At 39.8% G+C, this 21,804-nt stretch overlaps 5 protein-coding genes across 6 annotated transcripts in view; all 5 read right to left on the reverse strand.

The window, feature by feature from the left end:
- LOC134822825 (ATPase family AAA domain-containing protein 2-like) overlaps positions 1 to 10,101 on the reverse strand; it is a 32,362-nt gene extending 22,261 nt beyond the window's left edge. Inside the window, exons 1-3 of one of the 2 annotated variants that reach the window (XM_063834091.1) lie at positions 9,996 to 10,101; positions 9,815 to 9,881; positions 9,118 to 9,293 (exon numbers count right to left, since the gene is read on the reverse strand). In XM_063834091.1, coding sequence (XP_063690161.1) covers positions 9,118 to 9,293; positions 9,815 to 9,881; positions 9,996 to 10,055 — 303 coding nt within the window. In that variant the 5' untranslated portion in view covers positions 10,056 to 10,101. The remainder of the gene's footprint in view (positions 1 to 9,117; positions 9,294 to 9,814; positions 9,882 to 9,995) is intronic. The other variant, XM_063834090.1, reaches the window with a different exon arrangement.
- A 412-nt stretch (positions 10,102 to 10,513) lies between these two features.
- Positions 10,514 to 12,153, reverse strand: LOC134822770 (uncharacterized). Its single transcript, XM_063834018.1, has 3 exons — positions 11,713 to 12,153; positions 11,336 to 11,545; positions 10,514 to 10,896 (listed from the first exon to the last, which is right to left on the reverse strand). Exons 1-3 carry the CDS (start codon positions 11,842 to 11,844, stop codon positions 10,708 to 10,710), a joined length of 531 nt encoding a protein of 176 aa, XP_063690088.1. The 5' UTR covers positions 11,845 to 12,153; the 3' UTR covers positions 10,514 to 10,707.
- Positions 12,154 to 12,360: 207 nt separating this feature from the next.
- LOC134822769 (enoyl-[acyl-carrier-protein] reductase, mitochondrial-like) lies at positions 12,361 to 13,380 on the reverse strand. The gene has a single exon (XM_063834016.1). It carries the CDS (start codon positions 13,378 to 13,380, stop codon positions 12,361 to 12,363), a length of 1,020 nt encoding a protein of 339 aa, XP_063690086.1.
- Positions 13,381 to 15,030: 1,650 nt separating this feature from the next.
- On the reverse strand, positions 15,031 to 18,776 carry LOC134822768 (basic salivary proline-rich protein 2-like). Its single transcript, XM_063834015.1, has 4 exons — positions 18,671 to 18,776; positions 18,422 to 18,541; positions 18,204 to 18,279; positions 15,031 to 18,070 (listed from the first exon to the last, which is right to left on the reverse strand). Exons 1-4 carry the CDS (start codon positions 18,774 to 18,776, stop codon positions 16,537 to 16,539), a joined length of 1,836 nt encoding a protein of 611 aa, XP_063690085.1. The 3' UTR covers positions 15,031 to 16,536.
- Positions 18,777 to 19,012: 236 nt separating this feature from the next.
- On the reverse strand, positions 19,013 to 21,676 carry LOC134822905 (splicing factor, proline- and glutamine-rich-like). Its single transcript, XM_063834182.1, has 4 exons — positions 21,183 to 21,676; positions 20,866 to 21,044; positions 20,366 to 20,669; positions 19,013 to 19,976 (listed from the first exon to the last, which is right to left on the reverse strand). Exons 1-4 carry the CDS (start codon positions 21,404 to 21,406, stop codon positions 19,241 to 19,243), a joined length of 1,443 nt encoding a protein of 480 aa, XP_063690252.1. The 5' UTR covers positions 21,407 to 21,676; the 3' UTR covers positions 19,013 to 19,240.
- Between the last annotated feature and the right edge of the window lie 128 nt (positions 21,677 to 21,804).

Below are 21,804 nucleotides of genomic sequence, written 5' to 3' on the forward strand. Positions count from 1 at the left end.
TTAGTAACTTTTGATTTAAATTGTCTCCACAATTTGTAACAGGCTATCTGCAGAAATGGGTAGCACGGTTATCTCTTAGATACAAAGAATAATTTACACAATTTTTAATAACATTAAAAGGGATGAAAATCACTTTATTTATCAAAATCTTTATTTATCAGCTTTCCCGCTGCAATTATAATTATCCAATGTTGTCTTCCTATTAAGTGTTTATATTCCTACATAGCAAAGAATGTTCTAGATTTTAATAATTTACTTAAAGACTTATGCCTAAATAATAATTGCGTGTTCTTAGACTGTTTCTCAGACTTTTTAACTCGAGACTTTAGATCCTGTAATGAACTTCTATACCATGATTGGCTTCATCTCAACATGAGAGGAGTAGGTTTACTGTCCACTTGGCTTAAGTTTGTTGTAAACGAACACAGTTTTGACAGGGTTGTAAATAATCTTCTGGGAATTTAAATCTTTGATCTTTTCTTTCATTTAATATTTTGATTAAGACGTTGCGCCTAAAATTAAAACTCAAACAAATCTCTGATTTAATCTTTTTCCCAATTTTATGCCTCCTATTTCAGGTACATTCGGTCACTGCCCATTTTCCCATATGTTAGACAATGAATCGTTTAGACTTAGAATAGGTCTTTTTGCATGCAAAAGGCCTCGTACACAGTCAAGAAATGCACATATACATATCAACACGTTTATACCTAACAAAATTTACACATTTAATTCTCCATGCACCCCACACATCAACTACAATTATCATAATCATATGTTTCTCTTCTATTCTCTCATCATGACTTACCTTCTCCCAATTCTTCTCTCCACGACTAGGTCCATGAACACCGTATTCCCCCTAGATTCTAATATTCATTCCTCTCTACTCCTTGACAGCCCACGTTATCTTATACCATTTCTTGCTTGCTCCCACATCAAACTTTTCTTTGTAATTATCTCCTCATGGTTTATAAGAAATGTTCTTCTCCCTGGTAAGATGAATAGAGTCAAGTATTCCAGCCGCCTCAGGCGTCTAGTATCTTTATTCATTCTTTGGGTTTTCTCTCTTAACTTTCTTTTGATAACTCTTGTTAATCCTTCTATGCTTAATCCAGGTCCCAACTCCCTATCTGTACTCTACCAAAATGTCCAAGGTCTTATTCCTTTCAGTAACCTAAGCTCCTCCCATCCCCTTCTTGATAGTAATAAGATTTCCGAACTTCAATCCTTTGCTAACATAGAGCAGCCTGACACAATTGCCCTAAATGAGACTTGGCTCAAAAAATCTATTTCTAGCAACGAAATCTTTCCTTCTTCTCAATATGAAATCTTCCGCAATGACCGCACGAGAAAGACTCATCCTCAAGATCCTAATAACCCTAAAAAGTTTAGGGAAAATGGAGGTGGTGTTCTTTTGGCTGTTCGGTCTGATCTCGATGCCACTACAACCCGACTACCAGTTAGCCTAGGTGCAGAAATGCTTGCCGTCAAAATTGCTTTTCCTAACAAAGAGAGTATTGTAATCTGTACTTGTTATAGAGTAGGAACTCTTGGGTTACCTAATCATGATGTCATAGTTAGTTATATTCGCAAGCTAGTTTCCAAAAAGAATCCCCCTAAAATCTATGTTATTGGTGATTTTAATCTCCCCCATACAGACTGGCTATCTTCATCCAGTACTGTACCTATTGAGCAATCCTTCATAGATTCTTTCAGTGATCTTTCTCTCTCCCAGTTGATCACATCACCCACCCATAAAAGTGGTAATACATTAGACATTCTTCTCAGTAATTATGATAACACAATCGATAACTTGAATGTCTGTGATCCTCATTCCGTGTGCAAATCTGATCATTTTCCTGTCACTTTTTCAATTAAAAGCTCCTTTTCCCGCAAGAAAACTCCTAAACGTAAAATCTATAATTATAAGAAAGCAAACTGGGACATGATTAATCGTGAATTATGCTCGATTAATTGGCAAGTCCTAGAATGCCTAGATCCTGATTCGTCTTGGAAGTTAGTTAAAGACTGCATTATGAATTTAGTTGATATACATATTCCTAAAGTAACTATTAAATCAGAGTTTCAACCCCCGTGGTTCGATAGTGAACTTTTCTCTTCATGCCGTAAAAAAGATAGACTCAGAGCTAAATTTAAAATTTCTGGTTCTAATTCTGATGAGTTAAAGTTTGTTACTAGCCGTAAAGATTTTAAGAGGCTTTCATCAGCCAAAATAAGAGACAATCTTTTCAATAGTGATGATCCAGCGCTTATAACTAAGAAGTTTTGGTCACATGTTAAGTATAAATCTAACTCCTGCCGTATTCCTAATTGTGTTAGTTATTCTGGACAGCTTCGGTTCAAACCCAAAGCTCAAGCTGAACTTTTCAATTCTTTCTTTTATAACCAGTTTTCGGATCCTTCACTTTATGACACTGACATCTCCTATGTCAATGATGTTGATTTTGATATTGACTTCGATCATCGGGATGTTCGTAAGCTTCTTTCAAATATTAATTCAAATAAAGCCCAGGGACCAGATGGCATACACGGTAAAATTCTCAAAAATTGTTCCGTAGGTTTAGCTTACCCTCTAACATGCATTTTTCGTGGATCTTACAACAGCGGCTACATTCCACAAGAATGGAAACTTGCAAATGTTGTCCCAATATTTAAGAAAGGTAAGAAAAGTGAGGTTGAAAACTATAGACCAATATCCCTTACTTGTTTAGTCATGAAAGTTTTTGAGCGCATTGTTAAACGTAAACTGCTTTCTTTGACAAGTACCCTTCTTGATCCCAGGCAGCATGGTTTTCTAGAGCACAAGTCATGCACAACCAATATGGTTGACTTTTGTGATAGCCTGGCATTGTCTCTTAACGAAAACATTATCAATCATGTTGTGTATTTTGATTTTGCTAAGGCATTTGATTCTGTAAATCATGATATCCTTCTTCATAAGCTAAAGACCTTATATAACATTGATGGTACACTTCTCAAATTTCTTACCAATTACCTTCAAGGCCGTTACCAAAGAGTGGTTATTGGTAATGAGATGTCATCTACCCTCTCAGTTAATTCTGGTGTCCCCCAGGGCTCTATTCTTGGTCCCTTACTTTTTGTATTGTTTATCAATGATATTCCTCTTGGCCTTTCGGATAATACTGATATTGTTTTGTATGCCGATGATACAAAAATCTGGCGTAAAATACATTCATCTTCTGATAATACTAATTTACAAATGGATATAGACTATCTCTCTGACTGGGCACTAAGAAACAAAATGCGATTCCATCCAGCAAAATGTAAAGTGCTTATTGTTTCAGGAAAACCATCTTTATCTCCTCCATTCGCATATAATCTTGATGGCTCTCCTCTTGTGTATGTAGAATTAGAAAAAGATCTTGGAGTCGATGTTACTCCTAAGCTAAGTTGGAATAGTCAATGCGACAGAATTTATACTAAGGCCTGCCAACAACTTGGTATGGTCAGAAGAGATGGTCATATTGTCATTGATCAGAAACGTCGCCGGGCGCTTTATCTCTCCCTGGTTCGTAGCCAATTCGAAAATTGTTCCATAATCTGGCGCCCTTGTAATAAATCACTTAGTGATAAATTAGAAAGTCTCCAAAAGAGAGCTATTAAATGGATTCTGTCTGAAGAGGGCCGCAGTTATCCACCTGAGCAATATGTCAAAAAGTGCAAGCTTGTCGACATTCTCCCTTTGGCTCAAAAGTTTGACTTGAATGATCTTATTTTTTTCCACAAAGTTCTTAACAATTTAATTCCTGTATCGCTGCCTCACTATCTCTCTTTATATCAGGGCACTTCTCGACTAAGACGTTGCCACCTCGACAGTCTGTCTATTGTGTCATCAATTTTACCTAAGTTAAGTCAGAATTCACACACCACATGTACCTCAAATAGCCCACTGGCAAAATCATTTTTCTACAGAACCCATATACTGTGGAATGGACTCCCTTTACAGGTAAGACAGATTGTGTCTACTAGTCTTTTCAAAGCTGAGGTCACTAAGCATCTATGGAAATGTTTATTGGATAGTGAAACAACAGTCTAGCCTAGTCTCTTTGCTCCCCATATTATTATTATTTTTTGTTTTATTAATTTTTGTATCTACCTTCCTATACTTTCAACATCATATCACACTTCACCCGCACACCTTCTCACACATTAATGACCATTTCAGACCTGTATCTAATGTATCTGGAATTTGACGTATTGAAATACAAATTTTGACTATATATCCACAGTTATTCACCATGGATATGTTTGTTATTAAATAGTTTTTCATAAATTTTTGGATTTAGATTAATTCGATGTAATGGGTCCAAGTTACTGCGGACATAGTTCACTATGTGTTTACCGTGTTTGGGTGCCCATCATATTTTACAGATGGGGGCGATATTTTGAACGATTCTATTTTATATTCATCTATTGCTGTACTCTGTAAAATTTGAAAAGTATTTAATAAAAAAAATCATGTAACAACTTTTCCATAGTACTGGAGAGTAAAACTATGTTAAACAAAAAAACTCTACAGCACATTTTGAGTCAGTAACAGTAACATGTCAATATGTTACAGACTCACATGCGTTTAAAAACATTTTAGAAGACTGAGGAGGAGGAGGTGGACTGAGGAGGAGGAGGACTGAAGAGGAGAGGGAGGACTGCGGAAGAGGAGTAGGATTGGTGAGGAGGAAGAGGAGGAAGAGGAGGACTGAGGACGGGGAGGAGGAGGACTAAGAGGACGCGAGGGCTAAAGACGAGGAGGACTGAGGACGAGGACGAGGACGAGGACGAGGACGAGAGCGAGGACGAGGACTGAGGAGGAGGACTGATAAGAAGGAGAAGGAGGAGGAGGACTGAGGTGAAGGAGGACAGAGGAGGAAGACTGAGGAGGACCAGGACGAGGACTAGGACAATGAGGACGATGAGGATGAGGACGAGGACTAAGGACGAGGAGGAGGACGACTGAGGAGGAGGACTGATTAGAAGGAGAAGGAAGAGGAGAAGGAGGAGGATGAGGAGGAGAACTGAGGAAGAGGAGGAAGACTGAGGAGAAAGAGGATGACTGGGGAGGACTGGGGAGGAGGAGAAGGACCGAGGAGGACTGAGGAGGAGGAGGACTGAAGAGGAGAGGGAGGACTGAGGAAGAGGAGCAGGATTGGTGAGGAGGAGGAGGAGGAGGAAGACGAGAAGGAGGAGAAGGAGGAGGACTGAGGACGGGGAGGATGAGGACGAGGAGGACTAAGGACGAGGAGGACTGAGGAGGAGGACGAGAGCGAGGACGAGGAGGAAGACTGAGGAGGAGGACTGACAAGAAGGAGAAGGAGGAGGACTGAGGATGAGGAGGAGGAGAAGGAGAGCTGGGGGAGGACTGAGGAAGAGGAGGACTGGGGGAGGACTGAGGAGGATGATGAGGAGGAGGACTGAGGATGATGAGGAGGAGAAGGAGGACTGGGGAGGACTGATGAGGAGGAGGACTGGGGGAGGACTGAGGAGGAGGGGGAGGACTGACGAGGAGGAGAACGACTGAGGAGGAAGAGGAAGATGAGGAGGAAGAAGAGGAGGAGGACTGACGAGTAGGGGGAGGACTGGGGACTGAGGAGGAGGAGGACTGAGGAGGAAGAAGATGAGGACTGAGGAAGAGGACTGAAGAGGATGAGGAGGGCTGAGGAGGAGGATGAGGAGGAGGAGACTGAGGAGGAGGAGGAGGACTGAGGAGGAAGACTGAGGAGGATGAGGACGAGGACTAAGGACGAGGACTAGGAGGATGAGGACAAGGGCTAAGAAAGAGAAGGAGGACGACTGAGGAGGAGGACTGATAAGGAGGAGAAGGAAGAGAAGGAGGAGGAGGATGAGGAGGAGGAGGACTGAGGAGGAGGAGGATAAGGAGGAGAATGAGGAGGATGATGAGGAGGACTCAGGAGGAGGAGGATAAGGAGGAGAATGAGCAGGAGGAGGATGAGGATGACTCAGGAGGAGGACTCCAGAGGAGGAGGACTCAGGAGGAGGAAGAGGAGGAGGACTCAGGAGGAGGAAGAGGAGGACTAGTGGAGGACTGAGGAAGAGGACTGATGAGGATGAGGAGGAGGAGTCAGGAGGAGGAGGACGACTATGAGGGGGACTGAGGAGGGCTGATGGGCAGGAGAACGAGGAGGATGAGGAGGAGAAATGAGGAGGTGGAGGAGGAGGAGGAGGAGAAGGAGAAGGAGAAGGAGGAGGACTGGGAGTAGGACTGAGGAGGAGGGGACTGAGGAGGAGGGTGAGGAGGGTGAGGAGGAGGAGGAGGACAAAATGACAAAATATAACCCGGTACCTAGTGTTGTACTAATACATAATAACAAGTAACAGGGATAAAATTAATGAGCAGAAACAATCGATCTCACGTCAAGAGGCCAAAGCACCTGGGTCTGGGAGTACATGACAACTCCAACTTGTAGTGAGCATACTAGCCCCTGCAGTGGAAAAACACATAAAACATACTATTGGAATGTCCAATTGGTTCGTTTTCTCATAAAAATATAGCATATGTAGGGGTTCTGGTTGAATTATATCACTTCTGAGAGGTTTTAGAGATCGATTCTGTAAATTTCTCAATTTTCCGATTTTTCCGATTCCGATTTTGGCCTCATCAACCCTCATATCGGACATCGGGTTGGACCCCCCCCCCCCCCCCCCCCCCCCCCCCCCCTATACTTTAATATACTTTAACATACTTTAATATACTTTAATGTACTTTAATATACTTTAATATACCTACATTTTCTCCATTAAAATTTTGAACCATATTAAAGTATATTAAAATGTAGGTTTTTTTTTCCAATTTTGACCCGGGATATACTTTAATATACTTTAATATACTTTAATATACCTACATTATAAAAAATTATGTGAAAAATTTTGTTTTATTTAATGTATGGATTAGATTTACCTTTCATGTAAAGTTAGTCTTGTTCAAAGATATTGATACTTAACCAATTTATGAGCCAAAATATATGAAGTATGAGTTCAGGGGACTAGCAACTGGCTTATCTTCTAATCTACTAATTGTAGGTATATTAAAGTATATTAAAATGTAGGATTTTTTCCGATTTTGACCCGGGGATATACTTTAATATACTTTAATATGGTTGCCCCCCCCCCCCCCCCCCAAGTATGGTAAGTATGGTAGGTATGGTAGGTATGGTAGGTATGGTAGGTATGGTAGGTATGGTAGGTATGGTAAGTATGGTAAGTATGGTAAGTATGGTAGGTATGGTAAGTATGGTAAGTATGGTGAGTATGGTAAGTATGGTGAGTATGGTAAGTATGGTAAGTATGGTAAGTATGGTAAGTATGGTAAGTATGGTAAGTATGGTAAGTATGGTAAGTATGGTAAGTATGGTAAGTATGGTAAGTATGGTAAGTATGGTAAGTATGGTAAGTATGGTAAGTATGGTAAGTATGGTAAGTATGGTAAGTATGGTAAATATGGTTGCCTCACAAACTAGGAGCTTCGACTGAGAATTTCTATGGTACAACCTTACAGATTGGATGCAACTAGCAGTTAGCACACTTAAACAAAAAAGATGAAATTAGAAGTGATATTTTGTTCTCGTGAGACAAAGCCAACTCCAGATGTTATATGGATTATGAAGGTTGGAATTCACCCAATATACAACATCCGCTACCGAAATTAGGTATCAAAATCTGTTGTTAAACTGAACTGTTAAAAGCCTCTGACACAACAACACAACAAGGGAAAGTAAGTTTGGCGATACTAATAAAACGGCTAAAATTTCACTTTCAGATATTTAGCCTTGCAGCCCCATACGATATTATCACAGAGGTGTGAAACAAATTGATGAAGTGTACTCTACTGTATAGGGCACAAAGGGGTGCAACATAGTTTAACAAAATAAGCCATAGTTGTTAATAATTAGTTGTTTGGACTGAGTATTCGTTAATTACTTAGTACATTAAAAGAATCTCAATTATTACTACTATACGCAGTAGTGTCGAAATTATTCAAAATGAAAACTTTAGCTTTAAAATGTTATCGGATATTTTGACTTCTCAATTTCCACTAAAATGTATGCCAACAAACCGATCAGACTAGTGAAATAAAAAAACAATCAAAAGGTGATCCCTGAACTTAAGTGATCGGTTACCTTGTTTACAAAACATATGATCAGTGCTGCAGAAATCTCATTAGTACAATCCAATTATCCGATCATTACCACAGTGGTATAATGGTATTGTTATCCTAATGACATATCAAGCAACGTCAGAAGATCTGCGTGATGAGAAACATTAAGTTAACATGAGGCAGGGTGTTGATAACGGTTATCAGGGTAGGTGAAAATAAATAGCTAATGTTGTGGCATTGAAACCGCAGAAAAACGAGAACCGAGAAACCTGTGAAAACAAGTTTTTGGCACACCTCAAATACTCTAGCCACACCAAGACTGCTTTATGTCATCCTTTGATCACCATGGAAAAATCTGATCTTTTTTAAATAAATTGCGTATAGCGATGTCAAGCCGAAGTTGAACAAAATTTTATACACTATTTTATTTATGGCCGCTCAGAACTGTTAGACCCACCTCTAAATTATCTTTAAATCTAAATACGTTAATCTTTCAACGGACACATAACGCAAGGTTACCTATCATCCAAGTAGAGCGAAATGCACTTATGTGAAGACCACGTTCTACTAATATGATTGCTTTTCCGCAGTAAGTAGCAGAAAATAACTTGCATTAATAAGATATTCTAACATTAAAATCTCACATGTATGGACAGCTCTACACTTGGACATCATCTCCAATTTTCTCAGAATTACCAGAAACCTTATCCCAGAAAATAGCAAAACCCTAACGTAAACGACCCGTTTTTCATGAGGGTGATTGTGAGAAGTGAGTGATCAGTAACTTGTGTAATTAGTTTCGTTTATGTTCCATTGCTTACGTATTATCGTGTCGGATTGCTTCGGTTAAAACTCAGACGACATAATTTGTGTAATTCTAAGACATTTACTCCGTATTTAATGCAGACGATCAAATCCAGTAAATAATTATCGTTAGGCTCCTAAATACAAAACGCTCTACCAACCTCCTCTTGATTCGGGTGGTTCTCTTGGTTGCTGTTGTTACTATTCTGTTTGGTACGTTTAGCGGCAGCATACTCAATATCAGGATAACTGCTGTATTTCTTGCGCTTTGATCTTGTTACTACAAGCCTAGGACTCATATATCTGTCTATTTGGTGCCTTCTCTGTCTCAATATAACTGAAATACAACAGTGATCGATTATACCGAAATAATAAACTTCGGCTTTATTAATACAGTGGTCATTTGAAGGTCGGATACAAAATATGGTTTGCCAATTGACCGGCGCGCGCCGCTGGAACGCGCATAAACTAAATGATTTTGTACCATATTGAAGCACAAGAATGGCTCCGCGCGTTACCAAAACGACTAAGCAAAACAGGGACCCATTAAAATTTCCGTTTTATTTCAGACGCTGAAGTTTGTAGGTTTACAACCTACCAGGACGCGCGCCGAGTTGGACTCGTCGTTGGAACAGATATTTTACGAGTATCACCCGTTAACGCTGAAGTCCAAACATTAACTATGTGTGCCTTCCAACGTGGCACAGATTGAGCTGTTTGTGTTCATTCCAATAATCACGTGGATTAAGTGCAGTAATCTTGATCAACTCCATTCCTAAACCTGTAGATCAATCATTAACAAGGCTGCCACTCATACAAACTATTACGTTAACAGCTATACATTAAATAGAGACCAACCTCTGGGAGATGAAGTTAGTGCTTGTGAACGAGATCTTGTAAATCTTCTAGTCTCAATTGCTGCGGCCTGAAAACACAACGATAAGCTCATACGCTGGAATTAAGTTCTTTTCACGTTCTTAAATAAATTTCACATATTTAAATTTTCACCAAGGTTAAATGGAAATCTTTTTAAACTCACAACATCTATAGAGTCTCTGGAATCGTCGTCAATAGAAAACTCAGTGTGTCTTGTCTTCATGTTACGACTTCATGACATATTTGCCTCACTGAAGACTTCTGTGTTAAAACATGCATATTACATAATATGCATAATGCATATATATATCATCGATATTAACAAGATTTTGAAAGTGTAAACCACAAGGCTATTTACGCGGGAAAGCAATTCATTGGCAAAACTTTCACATCTTCTCTGTCCTAATGCTCAAATTATCCTTAACTGAAACTGAATCTTCAGCAGTAACCTTAATGGGCAAGCCTGTAATAAGGACCAACCTTAATATCATGACCTTGTATTTGTAGCCATAAAACTAAGCTGGGGTAACAAATTAGGTATAGGATCAAATCTCAAAATGCTCTTTATTTTAGCTCATCTGGACCAAAAGAAATTAGAACATAGTTTCACAGTTAATAGTCAAACGTGGTAAAATCTCGATTTTAATTTCAATTTCTAAATGAATAAGAGTTACATAAACATTATACAAATGGTTTACCCAATAATACTCAAACACAGTGCAGTATTCACAAGATTAAATACCCCCACAACTTTCAATCAATCCAAAAACCAAACCAGTTGGATCCTCATATAAAGCTGTTAAAAATATTAAATATATTTTCAAGTCTGAAATTCATGCAAAAATATAACAATCTGCCCCTTTCTGGACAGATTCTCAGGATAATTTACTAGAACGTTCCTTTTCTTTCCGTCGCTTTTCCCTTTCCGAGGCTCTTTTCTTCTTGGTAGCTTCATTCTTAACAGCGATAATCTCTGAATCATCAAGAGTCTCGTCCTCTCCCCAGCCCCCTGGTTCCGAGTCTGCAAGCTCTCCCAGTCCTACTCCTCCAGCTACTAGTCCTACCTAAGATAATACAAATTGAAGACCTGAACTTTTTTAATAAGAAAATAATTAATTAATTATTAATCTATCTTATATTTAGTTTGTGTTGAAATAAGGCTGTAAATAAGGATTTAGCATTTAGTGGAGACGCTGCTTAACAGAATAAAATAACGAGCATTTTATAAAACTTATGGTTTTACAATATTTATGCCAGCCAAACATATATAATCCTCATCTCCCTCATAGAGCAAAGAGAGTTAGCGGCCACTTTTACACACTCCAATGGATCTATGCGATCTCTTCAGGCAACTCAGCCGAATGATTCAATGATTGGAATGGAAACTTGATTGAGGGTTAAATGAGGAGGGTTACCTGTTAATAGTTCAAGAAACTTCCTAGGATACCCCTTCAGTACATACTGTAAACATTTTACATTTAACTATTAACTATTAACACTCACATCAAAGCTAGTATCAACAGTAAGCCTAGAACTGGCTGAGGTTTGTGGTACTACGTCATTACTGGTACTCCTTATCCTTATCTGAGCTGGTTGCTTGAACTCGGGGACCATGTCCGCGAAGAAATCTACTTGGGGAGGTTCCTCTTCTGTTTCTTCGTTTTTCTTATCTATTTGTACACCAGTCATAGGCTCCCAGTCATCCCACTTCTCCTGGGAATAGATTTTTTTAGTTAAGAGTGTTTTGCAACGGCTTGCATAGTTCAGATTTGATTTTTTGGTGTGTTATGTAGTTTTTAAACATTTATTCATAATAAGACTTTTTTTTTAACATAAGGAAAACAAATGATGCGGACTTAAAACTTGTGTAATATACTTACATCTCCTTTATCGAATTTGCTGTTTGACTTTAAAGCACTCGGCAGCAAAGGAGTGTCTTTGTGGTTCTTTCTGCAGATTTTCTTAATCAACGAAATTAGGAAAGTTAGAAGCCTCTTGATGTAGTGAAACATAGCGTTTAGTTTTTGTGGGGTGATAAATCCTTTCTTTCGATGTCTTCTAACGTTAATCAAGAGTAGAGACTGATTATCTTCAATTCTTCAGGGTTTCATTGCGTAACTAAGAATAAAATTGGCTGTTAATTTTTTTTGTCGTATTTAACATTCCCATATTAATACTGATCGAGCTGAAATAAAAAGAAGAATATCTATTCAACAGAATATAATTGGATTCGAGATTACGATTCTTATTCGCGTGGATTGGCCCGATTGGCCTAAAACTTTTCTTTTCAGAGGCAAATATTTAAGCCAAATATAGAACTATATCAACATATCAACATATCACATTCAAAATCAATCTCATTAATTATCCCACATCCAGAAAGTTTTAAATTTTTCAGTCAAATGTTTCCTCCAAAAATGTTCTTAAGCCTTTAAAAACAGTTCAGGTCTTCTTAAAATTTACTCCAAAGCCTAAAATTTCCTCGCAGATTGTCTGTCGGTCTTCGACCTTTGCTTTCTGGATGTAAGTTAATTTTGGTACCTAGAATCACCCAAAGTCTTATCGACTACAAACAACTGCTTCAACTTGAAAGCATTATCAAGAGCATCCGAATAGTCATAAAAAGAATTCTCCCTATGGGGCGTTGGAACCATCTCCCCTGTCTGAAAATACTCCGCAAGCTTCCCAAACATCTCATCCTCTGACTCTGTCCGGGCATGTTTATTAGTCCACCTTGTCATCCAGTAGCTGTGGAGTGTAATGTCTTTAAATACCTGCAACCCAAACGGAACCGACATGGGACTGTTACTCATAGCTCCATATGTAACAAGACTGCTCTGCTCGCCCAAACACTTCAGCAGCTGGACAGTGTCCCTACCACCGACCATGTTCAGCGCTAAACGTGGGGTGTTCTCCCTACAGAACTCCTCTATTTCACCTCTTTGAGAAGAGGTGAACACTGCATCTCCCCCCACAGATAGCAACTCAGCTTTAACCTTCTCAGCTCCTTCTTTATCTCTGATAATGTTAACGGTTCTGATACCTTGAGCTTTAGACAGCTGTATAACCGCTCTGCCAACCCCGCTGTTTGCGCCGTTCTGTATAATCCAGCCTCCTTTTGGTGGCTTCTGAAAATCCTCGATCATTCTATACGCTGTGCAAGGGTTCACTGCTAACATGGCAGACGCTGCAGCAGACAAATTGTCTGGGATCTTCTTGACAGACCCTTCATCTGTGACACAGTGTGATCTCCAGGTTCCAAACCCTGCATACGCAGGAATAACAGTGTCTCCAGGACTCACACTCTTTATATTGCTGCCGACTTCCAACACAGTTGCAGAACCTTCGTTCCCTCCAACAGCGGGTAGCTCAGGTTTTATCGGGTATTTCCCCTCTATTTGGTTGTAGTCGGACGGGTTTATAGGGGCTGCAAGAAATTTCAGTAGAATTTGATTAGCTGACAGTTTGGAGTTGAGGGCTTGTCTTGCTACTTCGATAGTTGAGCTGGGGGTGCCATATTTGGCATACCGTAATAATATGCTGTTCATCCTTACATGTAAGAGCTGCGTTCATTTTATATAAATCAGTATAATACCCTGATGATCACGTAAAATGCAATTACAACAACAACACACGCAACTGCATAAAATATGATCATAAATAAGCGAGAGCACTGAACGTTAACAATGAGATGATGTCATAATTAACAACAAATGTGGTGTAACTACCTTCAGGTCCTTGAATTCAAATTAGTTCGATTAATTGACAACGAGATTCAGAAGTAAAGGATTTTCAGAGAATGAAGAAATTAAACAAGTAAAATTTATTGGTACACGGAATACAAATTTCAAAATACATCATCACTAAATAACAAACATTTATAAATAACAGAAATATTATTAGTCAACCCGTTCAAAAACATCTAAATTTCAATATATATGATAATAACAAAATTACAATTTCATTTAAATTGTCAAAATACAAGATTAAGCTATAATATAATTAAACTGTTAACTCTAAAAAACGTAATTCTGTGCTATTCTTGATAATTAATTTAATAATGTCGCATAATATATTCTATGGCTAAATTTAATCAAATCAATATCAAAGTAAGTATAATTTAAATATAATACTTACACAATATCCATTAAATCTGAGTTTGGATCAGATTATAAAACAATTTACGAAATTTACAAAACCGAATAACCAGAATTTATAAATGTTAAATGTAACACTAATTTTTTAAAAGTTATAAATTGAGATTTAATCGCTATTAAATCATCCATACCCCAACTGTCCGAATCAATTTTACATCCATATATCAAACCCCAAACTATCAATCACCATGATATTGCTGACAACATAATCGACCCAATCACCCAGTAAAGAACACACCTAATGGTGACGCCTATGAGGAGGTGGGGCTCCGTGAGGAAGTTTGTCAGGGTGCCCTAGTATACCCCCCATAATACCACCCACCACTCCGTGAACTAGTCTGGCTGGAGCGTGCACTATCCCCCCTACTACATCAGCTACCACGTTACCATGGGGAGGATGGCGGTGATGTGGACCAGGAGCAGGAGCTACCACTGGAGCAGGAGCTACCACTGGAGCGGGAGCAGGAACAGGTTTGTTGTAAGAGCGAGGTTGAGGGGTAGGTACAGGTTTTGAGTAATGAGGAGTAGGTACAGTTGGATAGCTATAACTTGGTACATATGCAGGTTTACCACTAGCAGGAGGTGCTGAGGGGTTAACAGGTGGTGGACCACAAGTAGCAGGTGTATTGTATGTAGCAGGTTCCGAGTAGTAAGTACCAGGAGCAGCTCCATATTGTGGATCAGCCTCATATCCGTACTGTTGAGGGGGCGGGTAACCATGGCTACTTAGATGAGGAGGAGGAGGAGGTCCGTGAGAAGGGTGGCCAGGAGGACCCGGATAGAAACCTTGCCCAGGAGGTGGAGGTCCAAAGTTAGAGGGCGGTCCATGTCCATAAGGAGGGCCATGAGGGTGATGAGACATTCCAAGTTCCTAAAAAAGGGTTGTTTATTAAAGTGTGATTACCACAACACATGATAATATCTAAATGAGGATAAAATAGACACGGGAAAATCAAGATCATGAATTTTCATAGAGAGAATAAAATAGGAATGTTGAGAATGTCATAAAAGTTAAAACACGAGGCGAGGGATGAGTCTTACTCTGTCGAAATTAAGCAAATTAAGTATTTTACAGCAATAAATACTAAATAACATCAAAGATTAACATATCATTATATCATACGTGAAGTAAACACCCCTAAATAAAGTAAAACTGAATAAAACCAGAGCTCAAAGTTCGTCAATTTCTCAAAAAAAACGACTTTACTAAATTTATGGCATGCCTTCACTTTTTCATCCAATATGATCCCATAAAAGTTAAAATACTATCACATTCAAAAACAGCAGTAAATCAAAACTAACGGTTAAGCTTCGAGCGCAAAAATGTTCTTAAAACAAAAATCATTCCATCCATCTATTATAATAAAAGCATCATCATTATTATACCCAAGTATAATAGGAATACAACATGCAAACTAACAGTATTTAATCACAGTTTAGCCTCGGTTACTGAACCCTAATAAACATGTCGCCTGCGTTGAGCCGTTGGAGCTTGTCAGCCCCAATACTTGCAGCTTCAAATACCGATTTTACTTCTTCTTTTGTTTTTACTTTTTATTTACAAGTAATTTGTTTTTACACTCAATGTACTAGAATTGCACATTCTGAGTCAGAAAGAAAGTCAACTCAAGGCACATGTTTATTACAATAATTGTAGTAATTTGATATTTAAACTGCAAATAATCCTTCTAAAACGGTAAAACCTAGCCCGATTGCTTAGCAATATGGCCCAAATTGTCTCAAATTTGTAAAATCAATAATATTTTGCAACTTTCTCTGGAGAAAATGTGTCAAAATCAAGATCTAATTTATAAAAATATTTTATGTCAGAGTTATTACTAGCAATGTACAATCATCACAAAAACCAATCAATCACAGCTCAGAGTTTAAAGGTAAAATGTGGAGAAAACATTGTGTTAATTAATATGTCTGATCGTGTGGTCTTTAAACTTAGAATTAGTCTTTGAAAGGATAACTTTAACGTGTGCAAGGCCGAGTACCAAATTGCTATGAATTAGTATCATTAAAACGAAAGTAAATGAAACTTTAATTTCTGGTCAACATTCCATAGACGTGTCGTACATCCACTCGACAGCAGGTTAAATTTAGTTACTGACTTTCTTGGCAGCTGAATTCTTTACATGCTTATGTGGACTCAGGCAAATAAAATACCAGTTTCCCTAAAATCTTAAACTGCCAATCATGCGAAAACCATTCCGCTTTACTTGCAAAACAGTGACTATCATATTATACGAAAACAGTTTTAAATCCTTTACATTTTTATCCTTTATCTGAAGTCTGATGAATAAATGTTTCGTGATCTTCAGTTGTACTACGCAGAGGGGATGAAAACATAGACAAATTTCGCAAAAACAGCGTAACCCGCCAAATAATACATCTCGGTTAAATTGAGTCTGGAACAGCAGGTCTTTATTCAGTAATTCTTCAAAAAAAAAACTCCGAAAACAAACGCAATTAACGATAATATAATGAAACGTTGGATCAGGTCAGATGAATGTTGTCACTCGAGAAGAACAGCTGAACATATTAATTCCTCGCGCTACCATTGAAACGGTTACCAATAGTCAGAGGACGTCTATTGTTATTGAATTTGTTTTCCCTGTAGTCGCTGTACCGAACAGGGGGTGTCCGGTCTCTGACAGGGTTGTTGTTCCGGGGTGGAGATACAGTATTGTGAAGTGGGGAGCGTCTCAGTGGGGCCCCTCTTCCTGGTAAGGATCTAGAGGGCTGGTTTCGCATGGGAGGTGGGGACCGTGAGGGAAAGTTTCGTGGTGGAGGCGGGGATCTGGTGTTAAAATTACGATTTGGAGGTGGTGTCCTGGAGACAAAATTACGATTCGGAGGCGGAGATCTGGTGTTAAAATTACGATTTGGAGGCGGAGATCTGGCGGAAAAGTTTCGCATCGGCGGAGATCTTGAAGCAATGTTTCGACCTGCACGTGGAGATCTGGAAGCGAAATTTCGACTTGGAGGAGGGCCAGGCGAACGCCTTTGATCATTATTTCTTGGAGGAGATGCAAATCGTCGACCAGCGTTATTCTCCCTGTAATCAGTGTATCTAGTTCTGAGAGGTGATCTGGATCTTTGTCTCTGTTGGGGTGGAGGCGGTGGCTCTACCTTCCTCTGGGGAGGCTGCTGAGTCCTCTGGGGAGGCTGCTGAGTCCTCTGAGGAGGTGGTTGTGTCCTCTGGGGAGGCTGCTGAGTCCTCTGGGGAGGCTGCTGAGTCCTCTGAGGAGGTGGTTGTGTCCTCTGAGGAGGCTGCTGATTCCTCTGGGGAGGCTGCTGTGTTTGATACGGAGGACGCCGGTTTGGCTGAACAATCGGGGCTGGTTTAGGACGGTTCGAACTGATAGTCAGAGGCTTAGTAGGGTCAAAAACAGGGGGTGGAGGTTGTTCATCCGTTTTAGTTCGCCCGATGTCGAGAGGTTTAGAAAGGTCTATTTTGGAAGGAGATGGAGGACCTGCTGCCTGGTGAGGTGGAGACACAGCCGGATTAAATTCTGGAGAGTATCTATCGTCTAAAGGGGGACGAGGATTATGTGGTCCCTGTCTGTTATGCGGTCCTTGCCTGTTATCAAATGGTCCCCGTGAAGGTCCAGGTGACCTAGGTCTACCTCTAGGAGGAGAGGGTGAGCGGGGTGGAGCCCTACCCATCATCATAGGTGATCTGTTCCTGGGAGGGGATCTCCCGCGCGGTGGTGATCTGCCACGAAAAGGTGATCTACTGCGACCTAGAGGCATAACGTCCCTTGCAGGAGGTCTATTGTAGACAGGTGAATTACCACGGGGAGGTGACCTCCCCCTCAGAGGTGATCTTGTTCTGACAGGTGATCTAAAGTTGGGAGAATGTGATCTAGCTGGGTTTCCGTGAGGAGGAGAAGTTCGCATGTTGTGAGGAGAAGACTGGTTGAAGGGTGGGTTTCTAGCACGTGGAGGAGAGAAGTACCGGCGCTGTGGGGGAGGACTGTTGAAGTTTCGAGGGGGAGGAGGCGGAAGAGGAGGAGTGGGGGATCGTGGTCGCCGCATGTCAAACTCTGTCCTTGGTCCTCTTCCGGAACCACTTAAAAAATAGGAGAAATTAGAAATTGGCAAGTGCAATACTGCAATAATTTCTTTTAATTCTAAATGGAAAATGGAAAATGGAAATACATTGGAATCTCTAATAGTTATAAGTTTAAAAGTACGGTTGTTACCTTGGTTGGTGAACAGGTGGACCTAATCGTGCCCTCAAGTCATTTCCCATGCCACCACCATTCATTGGAGGGTCTTCTGAAAATGGGTTTAAAATGAAAGATCATATTTTTTAATCGATTATTTGTTCAACAAAAATGATTTTACACATTTTGATCTCATGAGTTATTAAAACATAGAGATATATTTCTTTAAAATATCGAACCATTATTAGAGTTACGTTTATATTTAGTGAGTTCCACTTTTAGTTCAAGTCCTAAAAGGCGGGTCTTGTTAAGCTGGCTGATAGCATCGTGAGCGTCACCCGGAACCTCATACTCGATAAATGCATAGCACTTTTCTGGAGAAAAAGGTGACTTTAGAAAAAGTACTTTCTCCGTTTTTAATATACAAACTAATTCTTGTTTCTCAAGGAATTAAAATAACAATTATGATTATATATTTTTTGTTTATTCTGCATTGCTCTTACCTGAGTTGTACCATATGTCCACAAGAGGACCAAACTTGATAAATGTGTCCGCTAATTTCTGTTTAGTAATGGATGAGTTCAAATTTCCCACATAAAGCCTTGCCATCACCTATTTTAGTGAACATTATTGGTAGTAAAATAATAAAATGCCAATACATCATACAAGAGTAAAACCGAAATGCCTAGCGCGGCTCTAAATCAAATTATCAAGTTCAAATGTTATTTAAATTCTAATCTAAGTTTGCTGAAATGTCAGAGATTTACTCTTAGGATAATTTCATTACATTTACTCATCTAGTCTCATCTAGAGTCATTGGTAGACAGGTAAAATTCACGAATTTTTGATAAAAGTGTAAGTCAGGTTACATCAAAAATAGTAGCAGTAATTTAAATCATATTTAATTGAAACTTGGGTATAATCTGCTTCCTAAATAAATTAAACGTCAGAACTGAAAAAATATATAAATATTTTTGAGGACATTATGGTCGTATACATAACATCATAATAGCACTGTTAATCATTTAAAGTTCTACTGGTAACATGGTAACAATATCGTGCTGAATCTAACTTTAAACCGCAGCGTAGGGATCTGGAGCAGCTGATCTGGCGTAGGGATCAGGTGCGGCAGAACGGGCATAAGGATCAGGAGGGGGAGCTCTAGCATACGGGTCTGCTGGGGGCGCAGCAGCTCTGGCATATGGATCACGCTCCGCGGGGGCAGCTGGGGCTAAAGTGGCAGGCCGCGCATACGGATCTGCAGCATAGGGATCTGCAGCGGCTCTCTTGTACGGATCTCTGGCATAAGGATCCGCAGCATATGGATCTTTAGCAGCAACTCTAGGGTCAGCAGCACGCGCTGGAGGGGCCTCAGGTCTTCCATATGGGTCGGCGCGAGCATATGGGTCTGCTCTAGGAGCTGCTGCATAAGGATCTGCCTCGGGTGGTGGTGCTCTCGCATAAGGGTCGGCTGCATACGGATCTGATTTTGCAGCTGGCCTGGCAGGTGGAGGGGCTGCATACGAGCTGGCAGCATAGTAGGGATCATCATAATACGGATCTCTGGCAGGCGCACTGGCAGCAGGAGGCGGAGGGTATCGCCTGGCCGGCGGGGCTGCATACGGATCAGCAGCATACGGGTCAGCAGCAGGCCTTCGCGGCGGTGGAGCACCATATGGATCCCTTGGAGCCCTAGGCGGAGGGGCATAGTAATCATCGTAATAAGGATCTCTCGCTGGTGGCGCTCTGGGGGCATAATAAGCATCCTCATCGTAATACGACGCGGGTGGGGGTCGTCTCGCTGGAGGCCTGGTAAAATTTTGTTAGAATTAATATTTATATATAGCATCGACAAATAAATTTCCAGGTTTAATGATTCTTTTTTATCATTAAGTTCAAGATTACTGCACTTCATTAAAATCAACGGCAGGTGAATTTATTTCAGATTCATTCCTTGCAATGTCCGGGGATCATTATAATAAACATTATTATTAATTATAAAATAGTATGCAATACCAAATCTGTTTTATCTTGATACAAGAATTTAGATAATGATATAAGGTTTAACCTCAAGTTAATTAGCAATAGAAATAAGATCTAGAGAAAAATGTTAGTTTATTGAACATAAACTTTTTTTGAACTGAAACTCAGTTACAAATTTTAAAGGAATTTTAAACCATCGCAAAAGCAAATTATACCTTTGTCCCCCTCCCCTGGGAGGATAAGGAGCTGATCTACCACCTCGATCTCCACCACGGCCCCCGCGACCACGCCCTCCTCTGTCACCTCTTCCACGACCCCTGCCACCGCCTCTTCCACCACCTCCTCTTCCACCATAACCACCGTCTCTTCCACCATCCCTGCCACCACGATCACCACCTCCAGAGCCCTTTGCGTTTGACATTTCTATTCTGATCCTCATCCCCCACTGTTCACTCTGGTCGTACTCTGACATTGCTCTTTTGGCGTGAGCCATGCTGCCAAACTCAACAAAAGCATATCCTGAAAGTAAAATTAATTAAATAAAGGGATCACTTTATTTAATGAAAACCATCTGGATAATATCATCAACATAAGAATTAAGAGTCCTGATGAAAACTGGTGTGACCGTACTATATCATATCTTGTGTCAGAATTATTTTTAATTTGCCTCAGGATATTATGTAAGTGAAAACTTGTTGTTATGTGACGGACTGACCTTTGCCTTTTGCAACAAACACATCAGTGACAGGTCCCACGTTCTCAAACAGCTCTTTTAGCTGGGAGTCCTCAACCTCCTCTTTGAGACCTCCAATAAAGAGTCTAGGTTTGTCACCAAGTTCAATCGTCTTACCAGACCCATGCCTGGCTCCTTTTGAGTGCTTTGTCAACTCGACCCTAGATATGATAAAATAGAATCTGGGAAGGCTTAACTGAACAATGCAAATGGTACAGAATGATTAAAGACGATTAAAAATTATGCTTAGAACAGAAACTTTTCGCATAAATTTTCCAAAGAATACAAATTAAACAAACCTTATCTGAGTATCAAATAAGTCAGTGAGATGCATTGCTTCTTTAGCAGCTTTAGCTGACTCCATGCTATCATACTCCACAAATGCAAAACCTGGAGGATCGTATGCTACCCAAACATCTACGATGTTCCCGAACTCTGCAAATGCTGAGGTCAGTTCATCTTTGTCAACTGGTCCTTTTAGTCCACCTATGAACAGTCGAGGCCTATATTCACTGTCGGCCATCCTGTAAATGTGTAGTTTTGTTTATAAAGATATTATAGCTCTAAAGTTTCATAGGAATTAGTTTTTGGAACAAGAATGTAAAATAAGCTTGATGTATTCTGAAATTATACTAAATCTCACAGTTTAATTTCGGCATATTCACGATTTAATTTATTAAAATTCGAACAATCACTGTTCCAACTGGATGCAGTATAAAGTTGACACAAACAAAACAAATATCTCTATGAATTTAATTTTAACACATAACCATCATTTTATGAGGGCTAAAATTCGTCAATTACCATAGCATAGTGAACTATTCTACTCACTACTCGTCAAATACTTACCAGTTAGAAAGAGCAAACAGAACAAAGCAAGAGATGTTATATTTACAAGTTATATCAATCATAAAAATTCAT

Source organism: Bolinopsis microptera, chromosome 11 (genome assembly GCF_026151205.1).
Source record: "Bolinopsis microptera isolate Bmic1 chromosome 11, MBARI_Bmic_1.0, whole genome shotgun sequence".
NCBI lineage: Eukaryota > Metazoa > Ctenophora > Tentaculata > Lobata > Bolinopsidae > Bolinopsis > Bolinopsis microptera.

Excerpts from the sequence above, each read along its gene's own strand:
- LOC134822768 (XM_063834015.1), bottom strand. The coding sequence starts at position 18,776 with ATGGCAAGGCTTTATGTGGGAAATTTGAACTCATCCATTACTAAACAG. Across the intron at positions 18,280-18,421 it reads GGAACTCACTAAATATAAAC|AAGACCCTCCAATGAATGGT; the intron begins GTAACTCTAATA and ends ACCCATTTTCAG. Across the intron at positions 18,071-18,203 it reads CCACCTGTTCACCAACCAAG|TGGTTCCGGAAGAGGACCAA; the intron begins GTAACAACCGTA and ends CTATTTTTTAAG.
- LOC134822769 (XM_063834016.1), bottom strand. The coding sequence starts at position 13,380 with ATGAACAGCATATTATTACGGTATGCCAAATATGGCACCCCCAGCTCA.
- LOC134822905 (XM_063834182.1), bottom strand. The coding sequence starts at position 21,406 with ATGGCCGACAGTGAATATAGGCCTCGACTGTTCATAGGTGGACTAAAA. Across the intron at positions 21,045-21,182 it reads TTATTTGATACTCAGATAAG|GGTCGAGTTGACAAAGCACT; the intron begins GTTTGTTTAATT and ends TATCATATCTAG. Across the intron at positions 19,977-20,365 it reads CCCAGGGGAGGGGGACAAAG|GCCTCCAGCGAGACGACCCC; the intron begins GTATAATTTGCT and ends AAATTTTACCAG.
- LOC134822770 (XM_063834018.1), bottom strand. The coding sequence starts at position 11,844 with ATGTTTCACTACATCAAGAGGCTTCTAACTTTCCTAATTTCGTTGATT. Across the intron at positions 11,546-11,712 it reads GCAAATTCGATAAAGGAGAT|GAGAAGTGGGATGACTGGGA; the intron begins GTAAGTATATTA and ends ATCTATTCCCAG. Across the intron at positions 10,897-11,335 it reads CTGTTGATACTAGCTTTGAT|GTAGGACTAGTAGCTGGAGG; the intron begins GTGAGTGTTAAT and ends GTATTATCTTAG.